We start from the raw sequence: 26,952 nt of genomic DNA on the forward strand, positions 1-26,952 counted from the left end.
GTACTATGAAATTGTAGAAGTATTTTAATTAGATTTTTTAAAAGCAAGTTGTAGCTTGTTGCCAGATTGGCTATCAACGAATCGCCACATAACTACTCGAGCATGACCTTTTATATAAAATTAAATATAGTACTATTACTTAATCAAAACAAATTTTACACATTTGAAACTGTGTCAGTTTGCATCACAGAAGTATAAAAATACGTATGTTTGTAGACATTTTAAACTTTATGTAATTGAAAAGTTTACTATTGCTACTTTAGCTTTATAAAGTTCTTTTAAGGTATATGTTAGATTTTGTTCTTTTGGAAGTCAATCCGCCATGCCAAGCACAAATATTTAACAAATAAAAACAACAATAGTTTATTTTCAATAACTGATTTTAACAGTCATGCTGTTAATTTTGTATTTTGATAGACAACTATATTTTATTATAGATTAAATCAAAACAATTAGCCTATTTTTTATGTTAATGTCTTTGTTATTTAAAATTTTGTATTATGATCCCCTTTAGGTCTTTTAATACTTTTTTAAAAAGAAAAAAATATTTATTTTTCCAACTTTCTAGCCAAACCTAGACATACAAATCGTGATCGAGAAATGGATCAAGAAATGAGAGACATGAATCAAGAAATCGAACAAGAAATGAGAGAAATGGATCAAGAAATGAGAGAGATGGATCAAGAAATAGAACAAGATATGAGAGAAATGAAAGAGATGGATCAAGAAATCGAACAAGAAATGAGAGAGGTAGATCAGCAAATAGAACAAGATATGAGAGAAACGGATCGAGAAATGAGAGAGATGGATCGAGAAATCGAACAAGATATGAGAGAAATGAAAGAGATGGATCAAGAAGTCGAACAAGAAATGAGAGAGGTAGATCAGGAAATAGAACAAGAAATGAGAGAAATGGAACGAGAAATGAGAGAGATGGATCGAGAAATGACACTTTTGAGAGGTCTGACGCCGGAACGAGTCGGCAGGTTCGAGCGTTTCGACGCGGACGAGTCCATGGTCGGCGAACGGTGCGTTGTTTGTCTCGCCGACCCGGAACCCGGATGGTTCGTCTGGACTGCCACGCGGACCACTGCTTGTGCAAGAGATGCGCGGACGGCTGGTTCGAAGACCACCGCACGTGTCCCATTTGCATGCGTGCTTTCAACCAGAAAGGACTTCACTGCTTTTACTTGCAGTTTTCTTTGTGACCGCATCTGTTCGGCAGCAGGGGCCATATTTGTTTTGAAGCAAATCAATACTTGATTAATTTCTCAGTACGAAGTGGTCTAAGATATAACAACCTTTCATACTAACATACAGCTTAACTTTGTCAGCATATTTGTTAAAAAAATAAATAAGTTGTTAACTTGTTGAAATCTTTTTTTTTGTTACATAGAACAATTTAAACAAACGATACTTTTTTAGATATCCAAACAATATAAGCTAAAACAGGTAAAAGTTAGTAGTCGAGTCGCTTAATACTGTTTTCCATTTTTCTTTGAATTATTTGTTCAAATTTTTTTATTCTTATACACGAATATTGTTGACGATAAGAATTTTACTGTTAAAGTTTAAATTTAACATTTAACTGATTTGTTTTATTTTAAAATACAAAGAATTTCTGGTTCATGTATTTCCTTTAATATTTCTTTTGGTTTAAAATGCTAAAGTATGAGACAAACTAAAATTATCGGTTATTTATTAACTCCATACTAAGCCAATTTTAGTTTGAAATCACTCAGTATTATAGTAAAACGTACACCTAATTATCTGTTATTTTGGTAGGTTTTAAACTTCTATAACTAATACAAGAACTATAACAGAGAAAAAATAAACAAAACAAAATTCTTTTAAGGTTTAAAATTAGATTAACGAAAACGAGTTACATCATAAACAGTTTAACTAGTATCGGGTCTCTTTCTGAAAATAAGATTAAAGTTTTATTTGTTATAACGTTTATATTTCTTAGCGTAAGACTAACGAAATCGGTTAAGTTCCGAAACAATTTCTGGTGTGGTTTCTATTTTTTTTTTTATATCCGGCCTGTTTTGTACTAATGCTTCGGTATCTCCTTGCAACATTGTGAAATACAACCCGGCGTAATCTTAATTAAAAACTTGATGTTCGTAGTAGCCCTTAGTTTAATATTTTTATATTTTTACAGCACAAAAAACATGAAAAAATTTAATTTTTATTTTTAAAAGATTTATTACACTACTATAAACGTCTTGCTTAGTTATTGAAATAAAATTAGTCATGCACTTAAAGTAAAGCATTGATTTTAGCTGAATTAAATGGGACACGTTCAAAATCCACCCAATTTTTTTTTTTAATATTTTCTTTGTTTATCAATTTATTTTATATATCTTTTGCATTTTTTATTTTTATTTTATTTATTTTTTCACTATCACTCTTACCCCTAACCCTTACCCTTGATCTGTAAGCGGTTCTCGAATTTGACTGGGTGGATTTTGACGGTATATCGAATTAAATAAATCTAATTCTCGACTGAAACGGTCTGATAAGCGAGAACCGGATAAGTGAGGAAGCAGTGTACTAACAGATTAGAAATATCTAAATTCGAATAACACATATCCTACCATCCTACAAATTGAATAATAAAAAATCTAGTAAATACAAACCGGCGTTGTTAATAAATGTTTCAACTTTGATAGATACAAATTAGAAGTATAGAAGTAAAAATACTTAATTTACTACTTTATAAAATAAATAATAAAACCTACTTAAATAAACTTGGTAAGATTAAAAGACGGGGCTTAGCTTCAGGAAACAAATTGGGTTGCGACTAATTTTACTCCAAATTAAGGTTTTAGTTTTATCCATCACTATTTTTCATCTAACAAAAAGTAACTGATATATAAATTAATAAACAGACTCAGATGTTATACACTTAAAATATAATTACAAACTGTCAAACAATTGTATAATTTATTTCTAATTTGAAATGATTTCTTAATATTTTCGTTTACCTTTATTAGGCTAAAATTAATTTTTGTATCATAATAAAATAAAAATAACTTATTTTATAAAACAAACGATTCAAACAATTTAACAAAACTTTGGTTACTTTTGATCTATTTATATCTACATATTTTTTTAAATATTTACAATACGTATTTAAATAATAATGATGCGTCAACTTTGAGGAATTTACACGTAAAAATGTGTTAATAAGTTTTATCGATAACTTACCAAACACTTAAGAATATAGCTAACCGTTTAAATATTAAGTTCTTATTTTAAGCACTGACGAGCTCTTTAGACATAACTTAGCTTGCCAAATAAACTTCTGATAAAACTAAAATGTTTATATATATAGATATTGTAAGAATTAAGAATCTAAAAAATGTATATATACGTTTTGTCTTTAATAGATTTTTATCTTTATATATTATCATGAAGGACTTTGTTAAAAAGTTTAAACACAAACCACTTGTTTTTTTAAATTCTGATGTTTAACAATTAACTTCATTTAGCACATCGTCAGAATAAGAATGCTAATAATTGATCAGAGTATAGTATAAATTTAAAGTTATGTATAATGGTTTCTTACATATCTACTTATATAGTTATTTGTCTTAACTAAAAAAGATTGCTCAATTTACTGAAATGTAAAGAGCTTATTTAAATAAAGATGCGCAAGTTTGATATTTTGTTTACTACCAGGTGGCAAAAAATATTGCGAACTTTTAAGTGAATCATTTTACTATTTTATTTATATAATACTTTGCTACTTTATTATACTTGAAAAAGTCGCAATTTTTTTGCCACCGTAACCTGATGGTAATTAATATATTCAAATTTAACATTTTATTTAAATATCTAGTTAGAAATATTTTGATAGCAACGTTAAGCCAAAAGGTAAACAATCATCAATCCATGAAAATCTCCTCAAAAATCCTAGTTGTGCAGAGATCTACCTGGATAGTAGATTTGAAATTCTATCCAGAGCGAAAAACTCTTACCATCTCTCAGTTATAGAATCATCGTTCATTAGAACTCGCGAGACCAAAACTTGTAAACAACGAGATTTTTACAACTTAAAACTAAACAAATAGCGTATTTTTAGTATTCCTATTGTCGTTTTTTGTTATGTAATTTTTAATTTTAATATAATTTCAAATAAGATTTCTTCAGTCTTAAATGTTTATATTATATGATATTATTATTTGATCTTAAAAATAACTTTAAAATAGTGATGTATAGGTTAACTTTAATTTAAACTTTTAAACATGTTTTTACAATAAACACTTTATTAAGTAATTATTTATAGCTAGATATTTATAAAACCGTTATACATAACTACAAATTTGTATCATACCCATACCAGTTTTTACCAACCTTATTCTGAAGATGTGCTAAACGGACTTAATCAATAGACTTTCGAACTTTTTAAGAATGAATGGTTCATGATTAAACTTTTTAATAAAAACCAGTACCAAAACAACATTTTTTAAAAAGTAAATTTTGTTATAGAGAAAAATTTATCAATATAGAAATAGTTCCATTACATGTTGCCACATTTCATTACAATTCTGCTTAATCTTTTGAATACTTCCAACTCGGAAGCTTTTTGATTTTTTATTGCTAAAAAACAAAAAGCTTTATCTAATAGCAGCTCTAGTACGTGATGCCTTGTTAATGCTGAGCAAACATCGCTGTGCAAATAAGCGAATAACTAGAAGTTTTAGAAAACTAAAACTAAAACGAAGATCAAGAAAAGCTGCTTCATCAGAAATAAAATACGCGCGTTCACCACGGATGCGACGGGCAAGAAGTTTGTTACAAAATTTCTACAAACAAAAAAACAACTGAAACTTGTTACGCATTTGAAAATTCTCAGCATATACAGGAATATATATATAGGAAGCTAAAAATTGAACAAATACATTAAAACGCTGCTACAGCTCATAATTCTTCAACAAAACATCTTCACTACGGGGGAAATCCCGCGTGCTCGTTTTCACCTTGAATGCGGCGGGCAAGATGGATGTCCTTCTCCATGATGGTCACTCTATTGGCATGGATGGCGCACAGGTTGGCGTCTTCGAAAAGCGCCACCAAGTGAGCTTCAGCAGCTTCTTGCATGGCCATGACTGCGCTGCTCTGGAAACGAATGCCCCTGACAAGGTTCAGGTCCTGGGCGACTTCACGAACGTTGGAAGGGCAGTTTGCGGATCAAGAGCTCAGTGGACTTCTGGTAGCGAAGGATTTCACGGAGAACCACGGTACCTGGGCGGTAACGGTAGGGTATTTTGACACCTCCAGTGTTTGGTGCCCTCTTGCGGTCTGCCTTGTACGCAAGTTGCTTGCGGGGAGCTTTTCCCCCAGTTGAAATGCGCGGTTGCTGCTTGGTACAAATCATTTTTAACTTTAACTAACCTATAATGAAAAATGAAAAACTTTACAATTTTTTTCAAAAAATAGTTTAATTTTTCTGTAGCAATATTGTAAAATCATGTTAGTAAGTAAATTTATCAAACATGACAGCAGGGTTTTAACTGATTTTTTTTTACACCAGAGTTTTCTAAATAGGGCAATACCGCCCCTAATGTACAGTTCTAGCAAAATAATAAATAGAAAAGAATATCTTTTTAAGATATAAACAAGTTAGCCTTTTTAGTAATTTTTAAGTTTAGGGTATCGAAAGGAATAAAGTTCATTTCCTGAATGAAAGTCCTAAAAATAAAATAAATAAAGTTTCTTAAATGAACATCTCTCGATACTTATAGTTGACTTTTCTTGCTTAAAATTAGACTAGCTATTTGAAACTTCTTTGTAAAATAATAGAATAAACAAATATGGAAGTGTTTAATAATCAAGTAAAACAATATATGTTAATAAATTCTAATTAATAAAGTTACTACGCTACATGGCTCGCTAGCTTGTTTTAAAGCTTTGAAATTATTAGTTCTATTTACTAACTTCAGTGAATTTTTTTTTTAAACAAACATTGTCAGTTAACAAAAAAAAAAATGCTTACCGCTAGAAGCTAGATGAATTACTTACCTTAAAGCAAAGTTGCAATAACTTTTTTAATTTGTACGCGTATTTCAAATGCGTATGCGATTAGCTAATTGAAATATTAATAAAAAACTATGCCATAAAGAAAAACAGCAAACATAAATATACTTAGGGTTACAAAACACTTTCAAGTTTGTTTAAACTTCAAAATCCAATTTATCTGGAAGTTTATTGTTGACCGACCCCGCCATTCATAAAAATAATTTTTCTACCAAAGTCATTTGCAGGAAATAGGAAAACTTATAGCTGAACTCCCAGTATATTTTTTCTTGATTTAATTAAATGCAAAGCACCGCAGTTCTTTTACAAAACATGAATCTTGGTAATTAAATTACTTACATCTCTTTTTTTAATTTAAATTCATTTTAACTTATAATTTTGACAAAAACATAGTTTATACGGTTTGAAAAGCTATAAAAGCTAGTCGAAAAAATTTCAAGTGTCTATTTTCATCAAAAAAAAAAAGCATCTTACACTAAATATAAGTTGATAGCAACAATTTTCTTTGTTAAAAGTTGAGTTTTTATGTGTAAACTAAACTAACTAATTCATTATAATTTATTTTTACTTTATAAAACTGAAAATATGCTGATTTTAATTATAACTTTGCGGCTTGAACATTACATTAAAACTTGAATAATAAATTAAATATTTAAAAATAAATCTGAATAAATATATCGCATAAATCTCAAATAGACTGGTTCTTTTTTTCATTTATAACTAGAACTTTGTTTTATTTTTTTGAATGAGATGAATACCCAAGTAGTTTAGAGTTTTTATAGTTCTAGTCTAAATATAATGAAATTACACTATTTTCTATTAGTCTCTGTCTAGAATCCATCTATAAAATTAAAAACTTTTTAGTATTAACTAATTTAGTATGACTTTGTTAACAAAATTACACTAAAAGATTGTTAAGTATTATATTATTTTTTTTAAAGTTTAAATTTTTATGCATAAAAACAGTGAAGCATAAATTTAAAAATGTTTAGTTTACTATAGAAAATAGATATGTACTTTGAAAAGTAGTTAAATTAAAATAAATTGAAAAAACTAGGAAATAGGTTTTTTTCTTTTTTATAGCAACAAAAGAGCTTTAGTTAAAATACTAAGAGGCTTATTGTTAGAAATTAAAATATTTATTTTTAGTCAAAGCTTTCTACCTTTAAACATGAGCCAAACAAAATAGACAAGATTTATAAATAATTTGCAAATTGGTCCAGGATACAAGTCAATTGTTTTTATTAGTAATTTTTTCCCTGCATCAGTAGTTACAAGAAATAAAACAAAATAGAAACATTTTAAACCTTTAAAATTCAAGCTGTTGTCTCCATAACAACAAACAGCTTCGAACTTTTCATCAAATTTTCAATTCAAACCGCTTGAATTTTATTCGTATTGTAAAAAATTTCAAACAAACTGAACTCCAATGCTAAACTCAAACTTCACACTCACGCCCAACTTCCACAGCGCGATCAGAAACTACACGTACGGGCTGGGATGCGGATTCCTGCCCCTGCAGCAGATGACGTTCAACTCCTACAGACTCCCCTACCCCAGCTACCTGCTGGAAAACAACTTTTTGAACAACGGACTGGCCGGCTGTTGCGGATACGAGAGACCGGATTATTACCACGATGACTATTACGACTATTACGATCATGGTTACGACCGCAAAAGAGGCGTTTACGCGAGGAAGCCAAGAAGCCCGACGGCCAACCTGAGGCAGCACGACAACAACAAGAACGTCCGAGTGAAGTTAGACAACAGGAGCAGGAACAAGGACAAGGTGAACGAGAGCGTGTTCTTCTCGAAGAGAAGCCCCGGAAACCCGGTGAAGGTGAGGTACGCGGAAAACTACAGGGAACCCGAGATCTGCCCGTCGTACGTCGAGAGGTACAACAAGTCCAACAGGTGGGCGAGAAGGCCCAGGGTCATGCACCCGAAAGACACCGAGGAGTACTCGAGGCCCGGCTACTACTATCTGGAGGGTGCGGATTTCCCGCGCTTTTACTCCCCGTACTACGACTCTGATTGGTCGGACTCGATCGGGCTGCCGCCGTTTCTCAACAAGCCGAGGAAGCGGAAGAAAAGGAAGAGAAAGAAGAAGGAAAAGGGAGCGGTTCAGGTGATAATCAACACCAACGTCAACAACGACACAAAACTGATTGATCCGAAGAAGAACAATAAAATAAGTAAAATAAGTAAAATTAAAAAGGAAAATAAAGCGGTTTTGAGCAAAGAGCCCCAAGTTTTGACTTATAAAAAAGAGCCTCAAGTTTTGACTTATACAATAGATTAAATGATGATCAGAATGCTTCTAGTAGAGTTGTTTAACTATAACAATGCTGAGAGGAATGTAAACTTTGCTAAGAAAAATTTGAAGAATAATAGAAAAAAAGGTTTTTGAAAAAGCTAACAACTTTATTAAACTATAAAATGGTCAAGCTAGAAACAAAGTCTAAAGAATCTTACTTCAAAAGATTAATGATAACACACAGAATAAAAACAAACGATTAATGGATGGAAATTGTTACAGATGCGTAAAGTAACAAAGACTAATTGAACTAGAAGTATTTACTTGGAAAATATTTAAATTATATTTTTTAATTTTATTCACTTTATAAAACAAAAACATTTTAAATAAGTTTAGTTTAAGACTAGACAGTGTCTTTAAGAAATAAATTGTTTAGTCTAACTTTGGTATTTTTAAAAGTATTTGTTAACAAAATCTATAAACCTAGTTTAAATGATGCAATGTAAATATTTGTATTTAAGTATTTCTGAATTTATCAAATAGATTAAATAGCTATAATGTATTATTTCAATCATTATCCATGTTTAAGGTGTTTTATAACAGAATATAATTAGTTTTAAACAAATATTGTTCTTTCTAAAGCCTGAAACGACTCTTGAAAGAATTGTATGTAAATCAACAGAAAGTTGCTATTAAGAAGGAACATACTTGAATTTGTAGGATGTGTATTTAACACTGAGCCATGTTTTCATTTAATCAAACTTCAAATTTTGAACTAAAGAATAAGAGTATGTTAAATAAAAAACTCAGTATTAACACTTTATCTACTTACTGAAGAATAGCTCCTGTTTAAAGATAGTTTAGTTTGTTTACAAATAAAAATATATTAAAAGACATACAAATTTATATACCAAATAAAGGTAACAATCTAGATACAAAGCTGTATGAAAATAGATGTTAAGGTAATTATTACTTAACAAGGAAAGTGAAAACTGTTAAAGAACCTTATTAAAGTACTTAAGTTTTATTTCTGTAAGTTTTGTTAGGTACGTGGTTTTTAAAACTAAACAACTTAAAGGTACAGCTTTGTTTTTTTATGAGAAAACTCCTTGTCCGTAATACGCAATACAACTTATATTTTGTTAACTGTTTTTACTACTAAGCTAAAAGTTTTATTAATCATTAACTTCAGTTCTAGTGCCCAATGACACTATTTAGAAACGTTAGTTAAATAGTAGTTATATAGTAAGATAAAATATTGAAATAAAAACATAAAGTGAACATTTTAAAACTTCTCGGTTACCTCAGTTTACTTCAATTGTAAATGAGCTTACTTTGTTAAAAAAACTATTAAGCTGAGAATTAGATACATGGTTGTAAAAGTAACCGAAATAGAAAAAAAAATTATAAAGATTAAAACAAAATAAGATGTACATTTACAAGAGATAAAATGGTTACAACAAAAAATTGTCGCTTTGTTTTTTTTAAGTAACACTTTTATCAATTTGTTATTTAAGTTTGATTAGACTCAACATGACCTCGGTATTACATCTTTAGAGTGAAAATTCAATTATAAATGTTTTTTAGCAATAAGTTACAGGTTTTTAAAACAGCTTATTATTTAAAAAACAATAACTTTTAAAGTGTTTTTGGAAAAAAAATATACATAACTATTTCTTTTCGCTTTAAATAGCTAGAAGAAAGTAAAAATAATAAAATACAGTTTCCTACTTTTTCTAGTTTCCGTTTTTAAAGTTTGTGGATTTCATGGGTTGTAAAAAGTTATTTGTAAAAGAAACGCTTAGGTCAGGGGTCGGCAAACTGCAATCTACGGGCATGCACATTTGGCCTGCGAAAAAAAATTAATAAAACTAACACTTCCTACTGACTATATAATCTGAAGTATGAAAAGAAGAGCAAAAAAAGAACGAATATAAAATTTACGGAAAATACAAAATTTACAACAGGTATTTTAAGTCTGCTATGAAGAGTGAATACTAAAGCTACAACTACGGTCCGCGAACATTTCTATTTTTTAAATTTTCCCCGTGCCCACCAAACACCTGCCGAACCCTAGCTTAGTTTACGACTTTGCAAGAATCATAAAACGTTAATTTTTTTACGAAAGCAAACAAAAAGTTTTTAAGCTATTTCTTTAATTCTTGAAAAGTTTCATAAGAGTTGCCATAGAAACTCATGAATATTTTATTCTAGTTTTAAATATTAATTTATTTTAAAAAACAATCTGCACAGCAGCAAAATGGATCCGAACTCGCTCGTGAAGGCGGTGGTAGCCAGCGGGTGTTGCAACAAGCACGGCAACGGTAACAACTGCGGGACTGTCCCCCAGTACGTGAGCACGTCAGCGATGCCACCCATCAACAACTACATGTACCCGCAGCAGATGATGCCGCCCCAGATGATGATGCCCCAGCAGTTCCAGTACCCCATGTTCGTGCCCATGCCGATGCCCGTGTACCAGGACGGCGGTTGTCACGGCGGCGGGTGTCACCACTGCCACCACGGGCACCACCACCACCACAGGCCGCCGTGGAGCCACTACTACGACGACTACTACGACTACGGGCTTCCCCCTCCGATGAGAGAGAGGAGGCGGCGAAGGAGGAGACGGAAGAGGGACAACGACGCGGTTCAGGTTTTTTTTTAATTATTACTGATCTTTTTATTATCAATATTTTTAAAGTTTTTCCAATTCGAGAGTTCGTTCATAAAACAACGATTCTATCAGTAAGTCAATGAGATCAAAGGGAAGAATTATTGAAATGATAAGTTTGTATTTATTTCCTTGGATTCAAGTCGAGAACTATTATTGTTGCTCTTACAAGTGTAAAACAGTAACTTTACTTTAACTTTTCAATGTTAAATAAGGCTCTTACAATAAGTATATTACAGTAATTAGTAATTTTCACTGTTAAATCTTTATAAAACTCAATTTTAGACTAACCAAAAATATTTTTAGTTAGTCAGTTAGAATAATGAGATAAAACTCTCATTTAAATGGAAATAACTCGTGAATTAATTAACTTGTATTTATTATCTTGGATTCAAGTCAAGAACTACGACCGTTGGTTTAACAATAAGTGTAAAACAGTAATTTTATTTTAATTTTTCAAGGTTGTCCTGGACACGCACGTTAACGCGGACGAGCTGGTCCACCTGCCGGAGGAGACGGCCGTGTTCACCGGGTGTGACCGCATCAAAGTGGCGGACATGACGAAGAAGGCGGAGGTGAAGGGGGGCGGCAAGGGCGGAAAGAAAGTGAAGGGGAAGGAGGATGAGCAGAAGAACAAGCACGTGATCCAGATCGAGTCGGTGGAGGAGCTGGACTACTTCAGCGACGCGCTCAGCCACCTCACCCGGATCACGGAGTACGACGAGGGGGGCGACGACAAGAAGGGCAAGGGAAAGGGCGGTCACGGGCACGGACACGGGAAGCACGGGAAGAAAGGGCACGGCAAGAAGGGTCACGGGAAAAAGGGGCACGGAAAGCACGGGAAGAAGAAGCACGGTAAGAAGGGCCACGGCAAGAAAAAGCACGGAAAGAAGAAGGGACACCACCACCCGAGCCACGGACCGTGCATGAGCGATGAAGAGTCGTTAAGCGAAGATTCGTTGAGCGACAGTTTGAACATTTTCAGACCGAACAACAGTTTTTCCAATCTGAGAAGCGGAGGATCTTTGACTTGGAGGGGCAATCCCCAGATTGGTAACAAGGTCAATCCTCCGAAATCCGCTGATGACCTGCTGCCCAGAAACCTGTTGAAAGTTTCAAAGGAACAACTTTTGTATACTGATGACGATAGATATTTTTCTAATCATTTGAACACAAACAGAAACAGAGCTAAACATTTTTGCAAACATACAAAACCAGATAAAGGTTTAAAAAATTCTGATAGAAGTCCCAAACAAAAAGTTACTGCTGGCTGCAACACTGTTTACAATGAACAAGAAGATCCCAACAACTCGGATAAACTCGTTTTTAAGCGCGGTAACCATCTGAAGTCTAGTCAGGGAGCTTTTAGACAAAAACAAAGACATTGTAGAAAGAATCTAAATGAAACTAGTGTTATTGAGTTGGGGAATAGACTACAAAGTTTGACATGGAACAACAAAGAAGAAAACAGTAAAAACAAAAGTATCCAGCAAGTTATCAGCAAAGACATTAAGCTGCTTAAGAATCAGCTTAAGTCGAAAAAATGAAATGTTATTTTTACTTGAGATTCACTAAAACCAGGTTTTTAGTTATACAAACATACAATAACAATCTTGTAAATAATTGTTTTTTAATAATAATTAAAACCACTTTGTTTTAGTTTTTAAATAATTTAAATCTTGACATTGTTTTAATATAACCACATTTTATATTGACTGACACAACGGTTTTTGGTAACTTTGTCTGCCTGAGCCCTAATGCCTGAGCCCAGGTCACAGAGTGTCACGTGAAATGTTGTTGTAGTTTACTTTTAATTTTATCACTGAAGAAATAAGTCATACTATAATTTGAACAGTTAATAATACATTTATAAACAGACGTAGTCGAATAAACGTACATAATAAAATATTTAAAAGATTATTATCATAATGTTCACAAGTTATAAATACAAATTAAGCATAAGTTAACTTAAGAAAATATTTATTTAAAACAAGGTTATGGTTTCATTACAGTTATGCAATTAAAATTATGAGCTACAACGGTTTGAAACTTGCTTATTACGTCTTAAATCTAAATACAACTTTTTAAAACCGTTTTAGTTTGCTGTCTTTACAAATACAATTTAGTTTAATGAAAGTGTACAAATGCTTTATGTGAAACATCAGTATTTAAAAAAGCTGAATAAACGATTTTAAATTTAGTTCATATAATAAGTTGCTTTTCAGCTCACAGTTATAAAAGTAAAAAAAAAATCAAAATCATAAAAGTTGTTTTTTTTCTACCACAAAAAATAAAGTACTTTAAAAAAATATTAAATCAGATACTAAAAAGTTGAAGTCAGTCAGTTTAAAAATAACAATAAAAGGAGCTTCAGCTTTCCTTTAAAATGTTTTGCTTTTCAATTTAAATCGTATCTTAAAAGCACTTTTCATAATTGCACAAAGCTATTGTTAAATGGAAGTGATTAGAAAGATGTTTCGAATATAAATTTTTAAGCGTCCAATTGTTTTTCAGATAAAATCATGCAAATGATGATGTATCCCTGATCCGTCCTGATGAAGAGCCTCCCGTCGTACTCCGAGAGACCCACTACGGGAGCGTAGACGTACATGGATGCTATTTCCTTTCCTTTAATAAAAATATCATTAAACTCTTTTGAGTTTTTTGTAACTCTTTTTTTACAGTATACAACATTTTTTCAATAACTTTTGTAGATGTTACTTTAAAGGTCCTAAGACATAAAGTGATTGCTTCTAATATTAATATATCTAAGAGTTTTTAGTTTAAATACAAAAATTGATAAATGTTGAAAACAAGCCTGTTTCAGTTTCGTACACTTTAATGTTTCTTTCGTGAGATCCGATTATGACGTATTTGTTGTCTCTGCTAAACACGGCGCTGGACACTTTTGAGTTTAGCAAGGTGTTCGAAACTATTTCCTTGTAGAAAACACATTCATCTCCCTAAAGTAAAACTCATATTAATGTTTCAAAACATATTTTTCTTTTAAACTCATTTCGCAAAACTTGTTTTTTTGGTGAACAACATTTTACTTATTACAACAGATCAAGTGTACATTGAAATGTTTAAGCATTAAAATCATTTTTTACCGTTAAACTTTTTAGCCAGAACCTTAAAACGTACGAACATTTAGAAAATAACACAAAGTATAACACAAAGTATAGCAAACCTTGTACAATTAACTTATAAGGTTGAACAAAATACTGTAAGAACTTAAATTTATTTTTTAGATTATTTATTTAGAATGAACATAGTTTGTATAATTAGTAAATTTTATTTGGTGAATAAAGCTTGTTTGAACATGAGAAAAAGCAGAAAGTGTTAAAAAATCTTTAAATATTTTACCCTTAAAATTGAGTTTTTAAAACAACTTTGAATTATGGAAAAAAGGAATAAAAGCACAAGGTTCAGTTTTTGTTTCAGGTTATTTAAGTTTTAGCTATAAGACCTAATAGTTTTTATTTTTTAAGATTACGGTAGAACAAATAACTTTGCTAAAGGTTATAAAACAAAACAGCAAACAAAGTTTCAGTATATCTATATAAAAATTCTTAGGTAAACTTATTCAAAGAGTATTAGTTGAAAATCTTTAATAAAACACCCCTGATTAATAAACTCAGTTAAGTTAGATTGTTGTAAACTAAAAAAGTTAAGCTGATATTTAACTTTATAATACTTTTTATTTGAAAGTGTTTTAAGTTTTATCATTCAGAACAATCATCCAGATTTTCTTTATATTTTGAGATTAAAAAACATTTCAAAATTTTCAAGATTTTATTTTATATTTAATAACCCAAATTAAACATATTGAAAAAATAACAGCAAACCATTTCAATACAGTATGACTTGTTAGTTTGTTAGATATAAAACTTTGGAAACTTTGGAAAGAGCTAAAGTTTAACTTTATTTCAAAACAACAACTAAGTGGTAATTTTAGTTTCATACGTTACACCACATTATAATATTACACAAAGAAAAATGGGTATTAACTCTTGAACTTTTCTTGTTTCAAAATCATCCATACATTAACACGCAAACCACACACAAACACGTCGACCCTGAAAAAGAATCAAACAAGTTCAAAAGATGAAAAACAAACTTCTCTCCTCCACAGTGTCCTCGAGTTCCCGGTCGACCCGGACAGCAGAAAGTTGCGGTCGAAGCTCAGAGCGAGGCGGGAGACCGAGCAGGAGCGGCCCTTCAGCTTGTCGTGCCGCGCGATCGAACACGCTTCCTTCCCGAACGCCAGCGAGAACAGGTGGACGTCGCCGTTGTCCGACCCCAGAAACACGTTCAGCGCGCCCCGGTCCGAAAACGCGCACGCCTCCGTCTGGCGCCCCTCGAACCCGAAACCCTCGAGGGCGGACAGGAACTCCACTTTGAACGTCCTCGCGTCGATGACGGTCAGCGAGTTTACGTCGCTCGCGTCTCTCAAGTTCACCACCAGGTATTTTTCCTCGGCGTCCAAGCACGCGCTGTTCACGAACGTCGCGTCGTCCGCGATGAAGTTTGCGTCTTTTTTCTGCACCAAAAGCTTTTTGTCGCTCGTCAACGGCGTCATGGTGATGCGGCCGTTTCTGAACGCGCAGTAGACTTTCTCGCCGCGCTCGGAAAACCTGACCATGACCGGAACGTTGTCTTTCTTCTTTCGCTTGGCGTTCGATGTTTTGTCGAAGGGTATGGAGTGCAAAACTTCGAGATTAGGGTATTTTGAAACGTCGTAAACCGTCAAATTTACGGCTTGTTTGTTGAATATGGCAATTTTGCTGCCACATTTACTCATGTCGTGGTTTTCTCTGGTCAGCCTGAGGTTTTTTTTGCTCATCTGCGGCAAAAAGGCGTTTTGGTCGACAACTTGGTGTTCGTCTAGTTGCCACACTTTTAGGTAAAACACCTAAAGTAGAAAAAAAAATACGATAAATCAACAATACTACACATAAAGGCTACAAAAAAATTTTAAGTGATAAACACATATTAAGTTATTTTTAAATTTTCTGATAAACATTTCTTTTAAAATGGGGTCAAAACGTACTTTCTTTGACCCGGTGACAAAAGTCCTACCGTCCACGGGCACGATGAAGTCGACCGAGGCGCCCATGCCCGCTATGACGTCACAATCACCTTCCTGCGAGAAACGACCTTCGCTCGATCGGAAGCTCACAACGGAAATTGTTTTGTCCTCACTGCCAACCACCAGCGTCACTTTGCTTTCATCTTGCTGCGGCAGCCACTTCAAGCAAGTGACGGCTTCTTCGTGCTGGTAGTGGCTTGAAATTTGCTGGAAATAAAAAGTTTTCTATACACAAACTTATTTTCTGATGAAGTTTTTAAATTGCTTGGTATAAAACAAAAAAAAATACAATGAACTCCAATGATTTGTACTCATTAATCTATTGTAATTAATCACCTGAATGCTCTATATTTAAAAAGACAAAAATAATTTATTCCATGTTTTCTTAAATACTAAGTTCTGAAAACCTCTATGCTGATTTCTTGTTTATGCCACGCTGTAACTCTTTTATTTTTTGCAAAGGCAACTAAACTCTGTTGCTCAGCACAAATGTCAAAAAACGTTGAATCAGTCTTGCTCAAAAATCTGCCGTTTTCAAATTTCGCGCTTTTTCCGTTGCTGTACCGGCACCTCAAAATGTTTCCGTCAACTTCCAGGTGTTTGACAGAGTTTATTTTGTTGTGTTTCACGTTTTCAACGTTTCTATACTCAACATTGAACTCCAGTTGACCTTAAAATAAGTTGTAATACTGTCTTTAGTATATCGACCAACTATAACATTTTGAAAAAGGTCTATGCAGAAATTAAAAAAAAAACATCTAACAAGATATTGTCCCTTTACTAGTTAACTACCCAATTACTTTATCGCTCATTTTTTAGTTTTATCCCCTGAAACTCAAAATCCACCAAAGTGGGGGAAATCGCTTTTTTTGGGAAGACTTGGTTTAAATACTACTAACAAAAATACTAAAAAAAAAATAAAATACCGTCTGACAGTGTCCAGCAGCAAATTTGGCCGTTACTGAATCCAGCAAACACTTTTTCATCGCTTACCAACAAGGGGCAGGAAAGTTTCCCCTTTTTACCAACTTTCGCGCCACGGTCTAGCTCCTGCATTGTTTCCCCACTTCCAAAGTGCCACACGAAAATCTACGATTAAAAAATAATCAGGCGTGTTCGATTTATTAGTAAAATATTAGTTTAATTAAGTTGTCTTATTTTTTATGTAATTTTAAACTATGGAAATTATAGTTATTCACTTTTGTTATTGTTCAGTTAATTCTTAAAACAAAATTTACTTTTTCACCGTTTCCTACGACCAGCTTGGACGCGTCTTCGGCAAACCTAATGCTCGTGTGCTCGTCCTTCTTGAACGGGAACTCTTCTTCGAACCTCCAGCAAGTCCTCTTCATCAGCAGGCTCCCCGTTTCCAAGTTGAACACGTTCACACTCGAATCGCAGGACACCGATGCCAAGAGATCGCCTGGTTTCAGTAATGTTTAAGGTTTAATTATTTTTAGTATACTTGGAAGAAATTTATTAGATATATTTTTATTAAAAACAAAAATTAACAAAAAATTACAATTTAACTTAACATACAAACTTCATCTAGTACCTGAAGTGTCCAAATCGACAATTTTGTCATTGTGGGCGTTCGGGATGGAGTGGACGATTTCGAAATCCGTCAGGTTCCATACAACAATGCCCCCACCGGTGGAGCCAGCAATCAGGTACTCACCATTCAGACTCCTGACCATGCAGGACACCGGAGTCTTCAAACCGATCAAAGTGGTTTTCAGCTCTTCACCTTTAAAAAAAATTAAATTGTAATGATTAAAAGCATATATATTTATAGTTATTATCATATAAGAAAAAATTATCTAGTTTTAACATCTTTTTGAGTGATTTTTTTAGTAGACCTCTCTACATAGTTTTTTAAAATCCAATAGATATTTTTTTTGTCAAAATGTTTAACTTATAGTACTTTTATCGAATTGAAATGTTAAATACACTTTTGAACTTTAGCAAGTTGTAAAAGCAATAACAAAGTCGTGTAAAAATTAGTAAAAAGATATTAAATAAAGACCAGGAGGCTGAAAGCAAGCGGCCAGTGGAACTATCGAAGTGGAAGATTTATTTTTGCGGTTCTTTTTGTCGCACTGTTCCAGCAAGTAGTCAATTGTTTCTGGGTACTTTCCCTCAAAATACTTCAACCTTCCGTACATCTCAACACAAAATGGATTGCGTACTCCGCCTATTTAAAGTTGAAAATTTATATTGAAAGTATTCTTACTGTAAAAACTTTAAAACTTCCCAATATTTAGACTCAAAGTTCACGTTTATAGATATTTGAAACACGCGTTGGAACGCATCATTAAGAATTAAAAGTCAATATGAAATAGTGTAAAATAGCCTAATAAATAGCCTGAGTATTTATAGTTGATAGTTGGAATTGAATAAATCTAGTGTGTAAAAATTATATTCGAACTTAGAAACTTCGAAAATCATTGACAAACTGCAGTAACAATTATTAAAAAGCACAGTTGAACATGAAGTATATTAGTTTATTTATTTGTCTAAGTTTTTTTTTTGTTTATATATGGTTGAAAGTTTCTGTAAACCAGAAGTAAAAAACATATTTTTATTCACACTTAAGTTTTTTTAATCCTTTTTACTTTTATCATTTAACACTTCTATACCTAAAAACTCAAGCGTAGGTTTAGCCAGTTCTATTGCCTCCGACAACAATTGTAGCGGTTCCATGTTTTTGAACTCCATAACCATTTTGAAATCGTTTAAAACATCTGAAAACATTCCAATAAATTTTATGCCACTTGTTGATTCAAACACAATAAGCAACCTTTGATGGAGAAAGCCTTTATCTTGGTTTCAATCCACTTCACGTTGAAGAGGACTTGCTCGCACAATACTCTCCCCGCGAAGCTGTTAAGCAAGCATACGTCGGATCCACTGGCGTGAAGCAGATGATAAGGAAGCTCGTCTAGAAGGCGGTGGTTGTACACGCCTTTTGAGATCTTTAATGGCTGAAAGAGAATTTATCTATTAAGAAATTATCATATATAATACTAATTTATAACCTAAGCATTTATACTACGATATTTGGTTTAGCAGTTATAATTATTCTTTTAAAAAAGAAATAAATCTTATGTGCTTCGCTTTTAAGAAGTAGAAAAATATTAAGCCGAAAAGTATAAGTAGTACTAATTTGTAATTAAAACTATCTACGAGTACGTCTTAAAGACACAAACAGTTTTCAACTAGTCTTTTTTGTTTATTATAAATTTTAAACCTGTGAAGCAACTTTGCGGTCAACAGCAACAGATTCATTTCCCCAAATCTTCAAAGCCAGAGATTTCTTCTTACCTTCTGCGTAAGTTCCCAGAAAATATAAAGACAGCAAGCTGTGAATGTTCTTCTTTTTACTTTCGTCCAAGTATCTTTTCCGAGCAACTTCGATAAACTGTCTGTAGTTTTATAAATGAAATAATAAACACTGGTTGTGACAATTTGTCTTTAAGTTTGAACTTAAATAAATAAATGCTAATCGTAATTATTGCAAATTTTAATAACTTTTTTTTTTGTATTCTTCTTTTTATTTTCACTTTTAAATAAACTTTATATGATAATTTTTTATTCATGAAAAACATGTTTAGTTATTTTTGTGTTTAAAATAAATAGGGAACCTTAAAAATTTTAAACCAACAGAGGCTTTGCTATACTAAAAAAAAAACTACATGCTAACTAAGTTTTAGGTAACTTATAAGATCTGCTTACATTACTTATATTTTTTGTAAAACAGACTATAGCAATGTCGCATGCTTCACTGATTTCTAAATTATATATGAGAAGAGATTGCAAAAAAAGATTAATTTCTCAATGCTTAAATGTGATAACTTTCAATATACTTGACTTTTGGTAGAGTGGTGAGCCAAAGTCACCTCTTAACTCTTTTTTAAGCTGGTTATTGTTTAATGGACTATAATGTTTATGTATTCTTTATAGTGTGAATTTACTTTGTATATATTGTATTGTGTAATAAATTGTAAAACCTTTTGAACAATACTTAGGTCAATATCACAAACAGATACTACTTAGAATGTATTAGCAAGATTAGCTTTTTTTAGTAATACTTAGTTTATATAAATAATGAGCCTTCAGGTCCTCTATCACTATAAAACAAACCAGCTAAAAAAACAGGAGAACAATTAGCAAATACCTAAAAAATAATTAGAATTTATTAAAACATTTGCTACCTGTGGTAAAACGCCAGGACGGTTTTGCCGTTCGACTGCCTTTCGACCAGGTTTTCCCCCAAATCGTGCCTCATTCTGGCCCACAAAAGACCGGGGACCCGCACCGTGGTGTTGTTCGGCGGGGGCCAGTACTGGTACGCGTTGTCAAGGACCTCGTCGTCAAGGGAGAGCAGATCGTCAAGCTCCGTTTCCATCAGTCCGTTTCTTAATAAAAAATTTATTAAATTTTTGATTTGTTTTTAATCAAAGTGTTGCAACTTAAGTCCCTTTTTATAAACAAATATTAAACTTAATAAATATTTGGTAAGTAAATCATAAAATATTATTGTAAATTAGTTAGGCATAAAGTTTAAACTCCAATTACAGCGTAAAGCTTTTCAAATTATTACATACTAGAAAGTATTTTATAAAAGCATTTCTACTTGGTTAAGCCAGCTTTTTAGATTTGTAATTACTACAAAAATTGCATTGGGCTATAAAGTTGAGCTTTTATAAATTTTCTTTAGTTTTTTACAACAAAATAATGATGTAAACTTACTTTGCAGCAACAATGTATCCTATGGATTTGGAAACAAAGGTGAAGCTGTGCTTTTTTTCAAGCTTGTCGAAAAATATGTTTATCAGTTCGGTTGTGCTGAATGGCAAAACTGTGTCTTGTACATCCGAATAAGATCTCCATAGTTTAGCTTCATCAACTGCGAGCTATAAAAAAAAGAATTAATTTAACTCAATAGGTTTTTTTACTAAACTTTGACGTTTAATAAAACTAAACAACTAGATTGTAGTCACTTAAGGATATTAAAACTTTGGACTTCTTTAAATTTTAGGAGTAGCGTGTACATACATTAATTGAAATTCAAAAAGAATATAAAACCTTTTTAAAAATTATAGTCATCTTAACTGAACTTTACTATAAGCTCAGAAAATTCAGACTAAAAATCAATTTAGACATGTTTTTTATTAAAAGCTGCTATGAGATTTCTGAAGTATAGATAACTAAAACATTGTTATAACAGCCCCTCTCTTTAAGATTAAACTAATTCAACACACAACTGTTCAACCTTGAGAAACAGCGGTGTCGGGCATTCGCTGAAAGCCCTCAGTACCACGCCCTCCTGAAACTTTGTCAGACTTCTGCTGGTCTTCTCCAGCAAACTGGTCAAAATTGTCCTGCCCGTGTCCAAGCTCATGGTGGGAACTTCCATGATGTTTTCGTTTTTGACGAAGCGGCGCAGTACTTGCAAGCAACCGAAAGTTTCGTCGGGTAATGTGGACACGACGATTCGAACTCGGTTGAAAGCTTTCTTCGGCAGCCAGTTTAACCTTAAAAGTTTTGAATAGAGATTTCAAATATTTTTCACAACGATTTTTATATTGTTAAGCTAAAACAATCCATTTAATAGGTAATTTGTAGTATCGTGTAGCTTTTTACTTATTTAGTACATTTCTAATTACAAACCAATTAAGTAGTTGGAAATTTTTACTGAATTTAACGATGTTTTATATAAAGTAGTTATGTGTAAAAGTTAACATAAAAAAACTAATGTGTAACACACTACGTGAGTAAGTTTTTACAATTTACTTAATAGGTAACTTATAGTGTGGTGAAAATTTTAAGTTGTTTGAAAAAAAATCTAAATGCAAGTCAAATTTATATTTAAATGACTTTATATAATCGTTTTGTCATGTTATTTATAATACAATTAACATAATACTTTAGTGCATTGTTCATTGGCGAAAGTTGATCGAGCGAGTCGAGCAAGAGGTACAAACGTTCGTCATTCTTCTCCAAAACACCCGATGCCACGCCCAGCAGATGCCCGAAATGCTGCACAACTTCAACGTAATCCTCCAAAACGTGCGATGGGGGCATGTCCATTTTGAATATTTGCGAAATTTGAAATATCAGCGTCTGTAGTTTGTATCAATATTAGAAAATAGTTAAAAGCATAACCGTTATCGAGTTTAGTATAAATAGTACTACTTTGAATTTTTTTGAATAAGCTATAAAATAGATGGGTTAAGGGTCGTTTGATTCACATTTAATATTTTGAAAAATAATTAAATTAGAGCTTTTTTGAAGCTTAACTCATTAAAATAACTATAAGAAGTCACTTTTAGTATTGAGTGTATAGTCGACGAATTAGGCGAAGTTCCGAAGAATCTTATTATGACGATCGCTTGTTTGTCCTTTACAAGTTCTTCTTTTATTTTCGCCATTATGGCTGTTTTACCGCTTCCAGATTTCCCATGTAAAACAAGTATTTTTTTCGTATCTTCCGATATTTTGGATAATATCCTACCTTTATACAAATATAAATATTAGCATATACCATACATTTTTTGACAATATGTACCATATAGCAATATAAATCTAATATAAACGACAAAAAACATAAATTATTTTCACCTTTCATACAAAAATGGTTTGAAAAAAAAATGTTTTGTAAAGTTTTGAAAACTTGAGCATAAGATGGTATAAGTTAAGTCAGTAACCTATTACTTCTTCTCTTCCGAAAAACGTAGAGCTTTTGTGTTCTGCGAACCTCAGATGGTGAAAAATTTCTTCATAGTTCGAACTCTTTTCACTATCAACACTACTTTTCTTTACCATGACGCTTGACAGCTTTTCCATAATCGCCGTTTTCGTGTCTTGAATGAACTCGTTACAGAAGTTTTCAAAATATTCTGTGTAGTTTTCCGTCGATATACCTGATTTGAAAAATTTTTATAAAGCAGTTAAGTATATTTCATATAATATATTAGTGTTAGTGTTTAACGATAATAATTGATATATAAATGTACATATTTTAGAACAATTGTTTTACTTATAACCTAATTTTCATAAAGTAAGTTTCGTAATTATGATATAGAATCTTATTTTTAATGTGTAAAAGTTTTCTTTTCGATAAAAACAAAGTAAGTTAGCGCTGTTAAAGCTTGTAAAAGTTCAAACCTGATTCTTGAGAGTATGTGACGTCATAAGACTTGTTTCTCTTCACTTCTTCCAGGTCTCCTTTCAAGTTTTGCAGAGAGTTCTGATTATTGTTTAAACTGTCTATACTTGTTTGTAATTTCTACTGAATGTTTATTTTTTGTTTACCTGAGCTTGAACGTCGACATGTCCCTGTTTTGTGTCGACGAAGTTCGAAACATTTTCAAAAGTTTGTAAATCGGCGCATATTTCGTCGATATTTTTAATATTTCGATGGTACAGAATAGACAAATCGGGTTTTTTCATGAACCCCTCTCTTATTTCAAGCTCAGTGACTGTAAAGTTATTTAATTATTAAAAAATACTACAAAAGACCTGTAATGATTTTTTTTTTGTTCAAAATGTTTTAATTTAAAAGTTTACATAAGTATGTTTGTGCTTGAAAAATAACTTGAAAAAACATACTTATAGTTTTTTTTTTAACTTTAAATGCTTTACGTTTAAAATTAAACTTAAAAAAAATATATATAATTTAAATCAATTGTAGTATACTTACTTTATCACACATACTTAGAAACAGTAGTTATAAACCAAAATCAAAAATAAATCAATTAAATTTATCTTATTTTAAATCTAACGAACAAAAACCTGATTTAAAAAAGTTTTCCGCTTTTTCCTCTGAGATGGAACCGTTACTTTGAGCGTGTTTTGCCGCTGACCGGAGCGCATTTTCGAGAACTGCCGTGACCTCATTCCATTTTTCTCTGTCTTTCAACCGTGACGAATTGTTTTGAGGGTTTTTGTCGTCAAAATAAGTTAAAATTTTATCAATCGGTTGCAGCAGATACTTGTGTGGAAGTGAGTTTTCGTCAAGGATATACCTATTTACTTCAGTTATTAAATACTGCTGAAAATTATCAATTAAAATACACAGTTAATTATCTAAACATGCGTATTATCGTAAGCTGTTACAGTTAAAAGCATATACATTGGCTTATGATGTACTTAAAAGTTGAAAAAAAAGTTTCATCTTTTTTTTTTAAATACTTGATTTTAAGCTGGTATACTACGTGATTTTGTACGTAAATAAACTTTATATTTCTTTAATACTGGTAAAAAGTCCACTTGTTTACCTGAATATATCTTAGACACTTTGCTTTGGACTTTAAAACAAAATATAGAGACAGGTTTTGCGCGGTATTTTTTCTTAATGTAATAAACAGTTAAAAAACCTTTATAATTTGGAAAGGCTCTTATTATAGTTATACTAATCTTAAACGTATTTAACGAAAAACTTTATTGTAGTTTATAAAGTTACAAATAACTTTAATCTAATTTTATTATCGTAAACAATATAAAATTTTTCTATAATTTGTTTCGTAAAGGTTTATTTTAACTATTACAAATAGCAAAAAAAAAGTGATACAAACCATGTATTTAAGATTTCTTCTGTCTTTTCATCAACTTTAAAGTTTTGAAAAAGTATGTTGAAGTCTTTGTACAAAATTTCTCTCGGCAAAGGCCTATATCCGTACTTGTTTCCAACCAATGCCTGAAAAATTAATATCAATTTACACCTGTAAAACAAAACAGAGCTACACTCAGTAAAATCTTTTGTGAAATAATTTGAAAATAGTATCAAAAATTTGTAATTTATTTAACAATTTCTAATAAAACTGTTTATAACCAAAGTACTCAAAAAAAAAACCGCATTAAATAGATAGCATTAAACGTAGGTCAGTTTTCTAATATGGTTTTTCATCAAAACTATCTAAAAACTAAAAAATCCTCACAACAAAGAAGAGTCCCATGGAGACTCTCTCGCAAGTCTTGATCTCGTTCAGACACAGCTCGCTAGTTGAATGATCCACGGACGCCGAATCTTGTATTCCCCATCTCATGTCTACTACCTGTGGTAAGAAAAAATATCAAAATTTTAAGTTTATTTTGATTTATTTCCCAAGTAGTTTGTTTACAAATTAGTTAATCTGTATTTTAATTAATTTTTCCGTGATACGCCAGCTTGAAGGTGGCAACCAAAGTTCTCAACTTAAATAAAAGGAGAACGGTCAATTAAAAATTATAAATTTTATTAAGCTGGCGTATATATATATATTTATTTATTTATTTAATTATATAAAAACTATAATTCATACAGCTGTTTCACACATTGAAATGTAAAATTTCATGTGATCTTCAGTGAGTTGTAGTTTATTATAAACTTATATTAATAAACTACAACTCACTGAAGATCACATGAAATTTTACATTTCAATGTGTGAAACAGCTGTATGAATTATAGTTTTTATATAATTAAATAAATAAATATTAAGCTCCAATTTGATTTGTCGAGCACTATCGATCAGAACTTTGTATAAAACCTTTAATATATATATATATATATACGCCAGCTTAACATTTTATAGTACTTATAAAAAAACAACACATGTTTTTTCAGTAAAAATGCTTTACAATAAACTACTTATACAATTGAAATATTTAAACATATGATAATAAAACAAGCATGTGTTTAAAACCAGAAAAAGAAATAAAAGTTTATGAAAATTTAGCAACTAAACATAAATGCAGTGAAGTATTAAGTAAAAAATAAACTTTTTTGTTTAAAAATTTTGAATAAGTATAGAAGTTAATTAAGAGTTTTAATTATTACTAAATATTTTACAAAAACAAAATTTTTACACTATCAAACAAATAAAATATTTTGTTTGATATAAATATCAACTAATTTAATTGTAACTAATAAGTTCAAACTTTTTAAAATTATTGTTTTAAACTTGTAAGATTTTAGTTAACTAGTAATTTTTTAAGTTAGTTAAGAATATTATGTTACCTTAAAGTCAATTTCCCTCATTTGGCAGAATCTTCTTATTTCTGGGTAAGCTCTTTCCATTAGATAATCTCTTTCTAGTTTCATGTCTAATAACGTTTAATTAGATAGAAATGTTTAAATCCAAAACTAACATAACTCTATTTATCTTGATGAAAGCAAACCTTTCTTAAAACACTGGCACATTTTTTATGATTACTATAAATTAAAAAAACTTAATAATATTTACACGAAAATTAATAGTTTTTATACTTTTAATAAGCAGTTTTTCAACTCAAATTACAACTTATGTTGAAAGTTTTGATTTCATCACTAAAAACTACCTGTAAAAGTCGAGCTAACAAACATTCGAATGACTTTCGACTTTTCAACATTATCGTCAAATAAGCTTCTACCTTTCAGCCTGGCTAACAAATCTTCACTCATTTTGAATACTTAAGTTAATTAATTAATTTGAAATAATTTTTAAAATTTTAACTAAACTAATTTGTTCTGTTTTAGATTTAATCTCATTGCAAATTAACAGCTTTAAACATGCTCAATGTGAAAGTTGTAGCTGTATTGTTACTAGAGCCTTATCCCTATTGTTTTCTTTGTTTTCGCTTTTCTCTCTCTGAAAAGTTTTTCTTTTGTACAAAAAGGGTGCAAGCTACTACAGTGACTTCATTTGATTTTCCATATTATTTGCCATGAAACGAAACGTACAATTGAAGTTTTGTTGTTAAGCCGATCCTTAATATATTGTAAGTTATTTAAGTATGTTTAAATTAAACACTTTAAAAAACAGTTTTGAAAAAAATTTATAAAAACATTTAATTTATTTAAGTTTATACATAAAGTTTTGTAAAATCATGCGTGTGTTTAATTTTTGCGATAAACCACCGATC

General features: G+C 31.4%; 1 protein-coding gene across 1 annotated transcript; it reads right to left on the minus strand.

The window, feature by feature from the left end:
* Positions 1 to 13,322: 13,322 nt before the first annotated feature.
* Positions 13,323 to 26,491, minus strand: LOC145838154 (NACHT domain- and WD repeat-containing protein 1-like). Its single transcript, XM_082945707.1, has 25 exons — positions 26,389 to 26,491; positions 26,069 to 26,154; positions 25,011 to 25,127; positions 24,648 to 24,769; positions 23,866 to 24,098; positions 23,386 to 23,552; positions 23,239 to 23,320; positions 22,779 to 22,994; positions 22,398 to 22,585; positions 21,998 to 22,194; positions 21,344 to 21,605; positions 20,821 to 20,984; positions 20,283 to 20,486; positions 19,319 to 19,493; positions 18,869 to 19,052; positions 18,708 to 18,812; positions 18,095 to 18,262; positions 17,624 to 17,815; positions 17,307 to 17,491; positions 16,995 to 17,157; positions 16,476 to 16,738; positions 16,030 to 16,275; positions 15,097 to 15,891; positions 13,795 to 13,939; positions 13,323 to 13,604 (listed from the first exon to the last, which is right to left on the minus strand). The coding sequence occupies exons 1-25, from the start codon at positions 26,489 to 26,491 to the stop codon at positions 13,468 to 13,470; spliced, it is 4,899 nt and encodes a 1,632-aa protein (XP_082801833.1). The 3' UTR covers positions 13,323 to 13,467.
* Positions 26,492 to 26,952: the final 461 nt, after the last annotated feature.

Source organism: Thalia democratica, chromosome 6 (assembly GCF_965202585.1).
Source record: "Thalia democratica chromosome 6, ktThaDemo2.hap1.1, whole genome shotgun sequence".
Taxonomy (NCBI): Eukaryota; Metazoa; Chordata; class Thaliacea; order Salpida; family Salpidae; genus Thalia; species Thalia democratica.

What these genes read in the sequence shown, in the direction of transcription:
- LOC145838154 (XM_082945707.1), bottom strand. Translation starts at nt 26,491, where the DNA reads ATGAGTGAAGATTTGTTAGCCAGGCTGAAAGGTAGAAGCTTATTTGAC. An exon ending in CACATACTCTCAAGAATCAG is followed by an intron (nt 22,995 to 23,238) that starts GTTTGAACTTTT and finishes TTTTCAAATCAG; the next exon opens with GTATATCGACGGAAAACTAC. An exon ending in TTGTCACCGGGTCAAAGAAA is followed by an intron (nt 15,892 to 16,029) that starts GTACGTTTTGAC and finishes TTTCTACTTTAG; the next exon opens with GTGTTTTACCTAAAAGTGTG.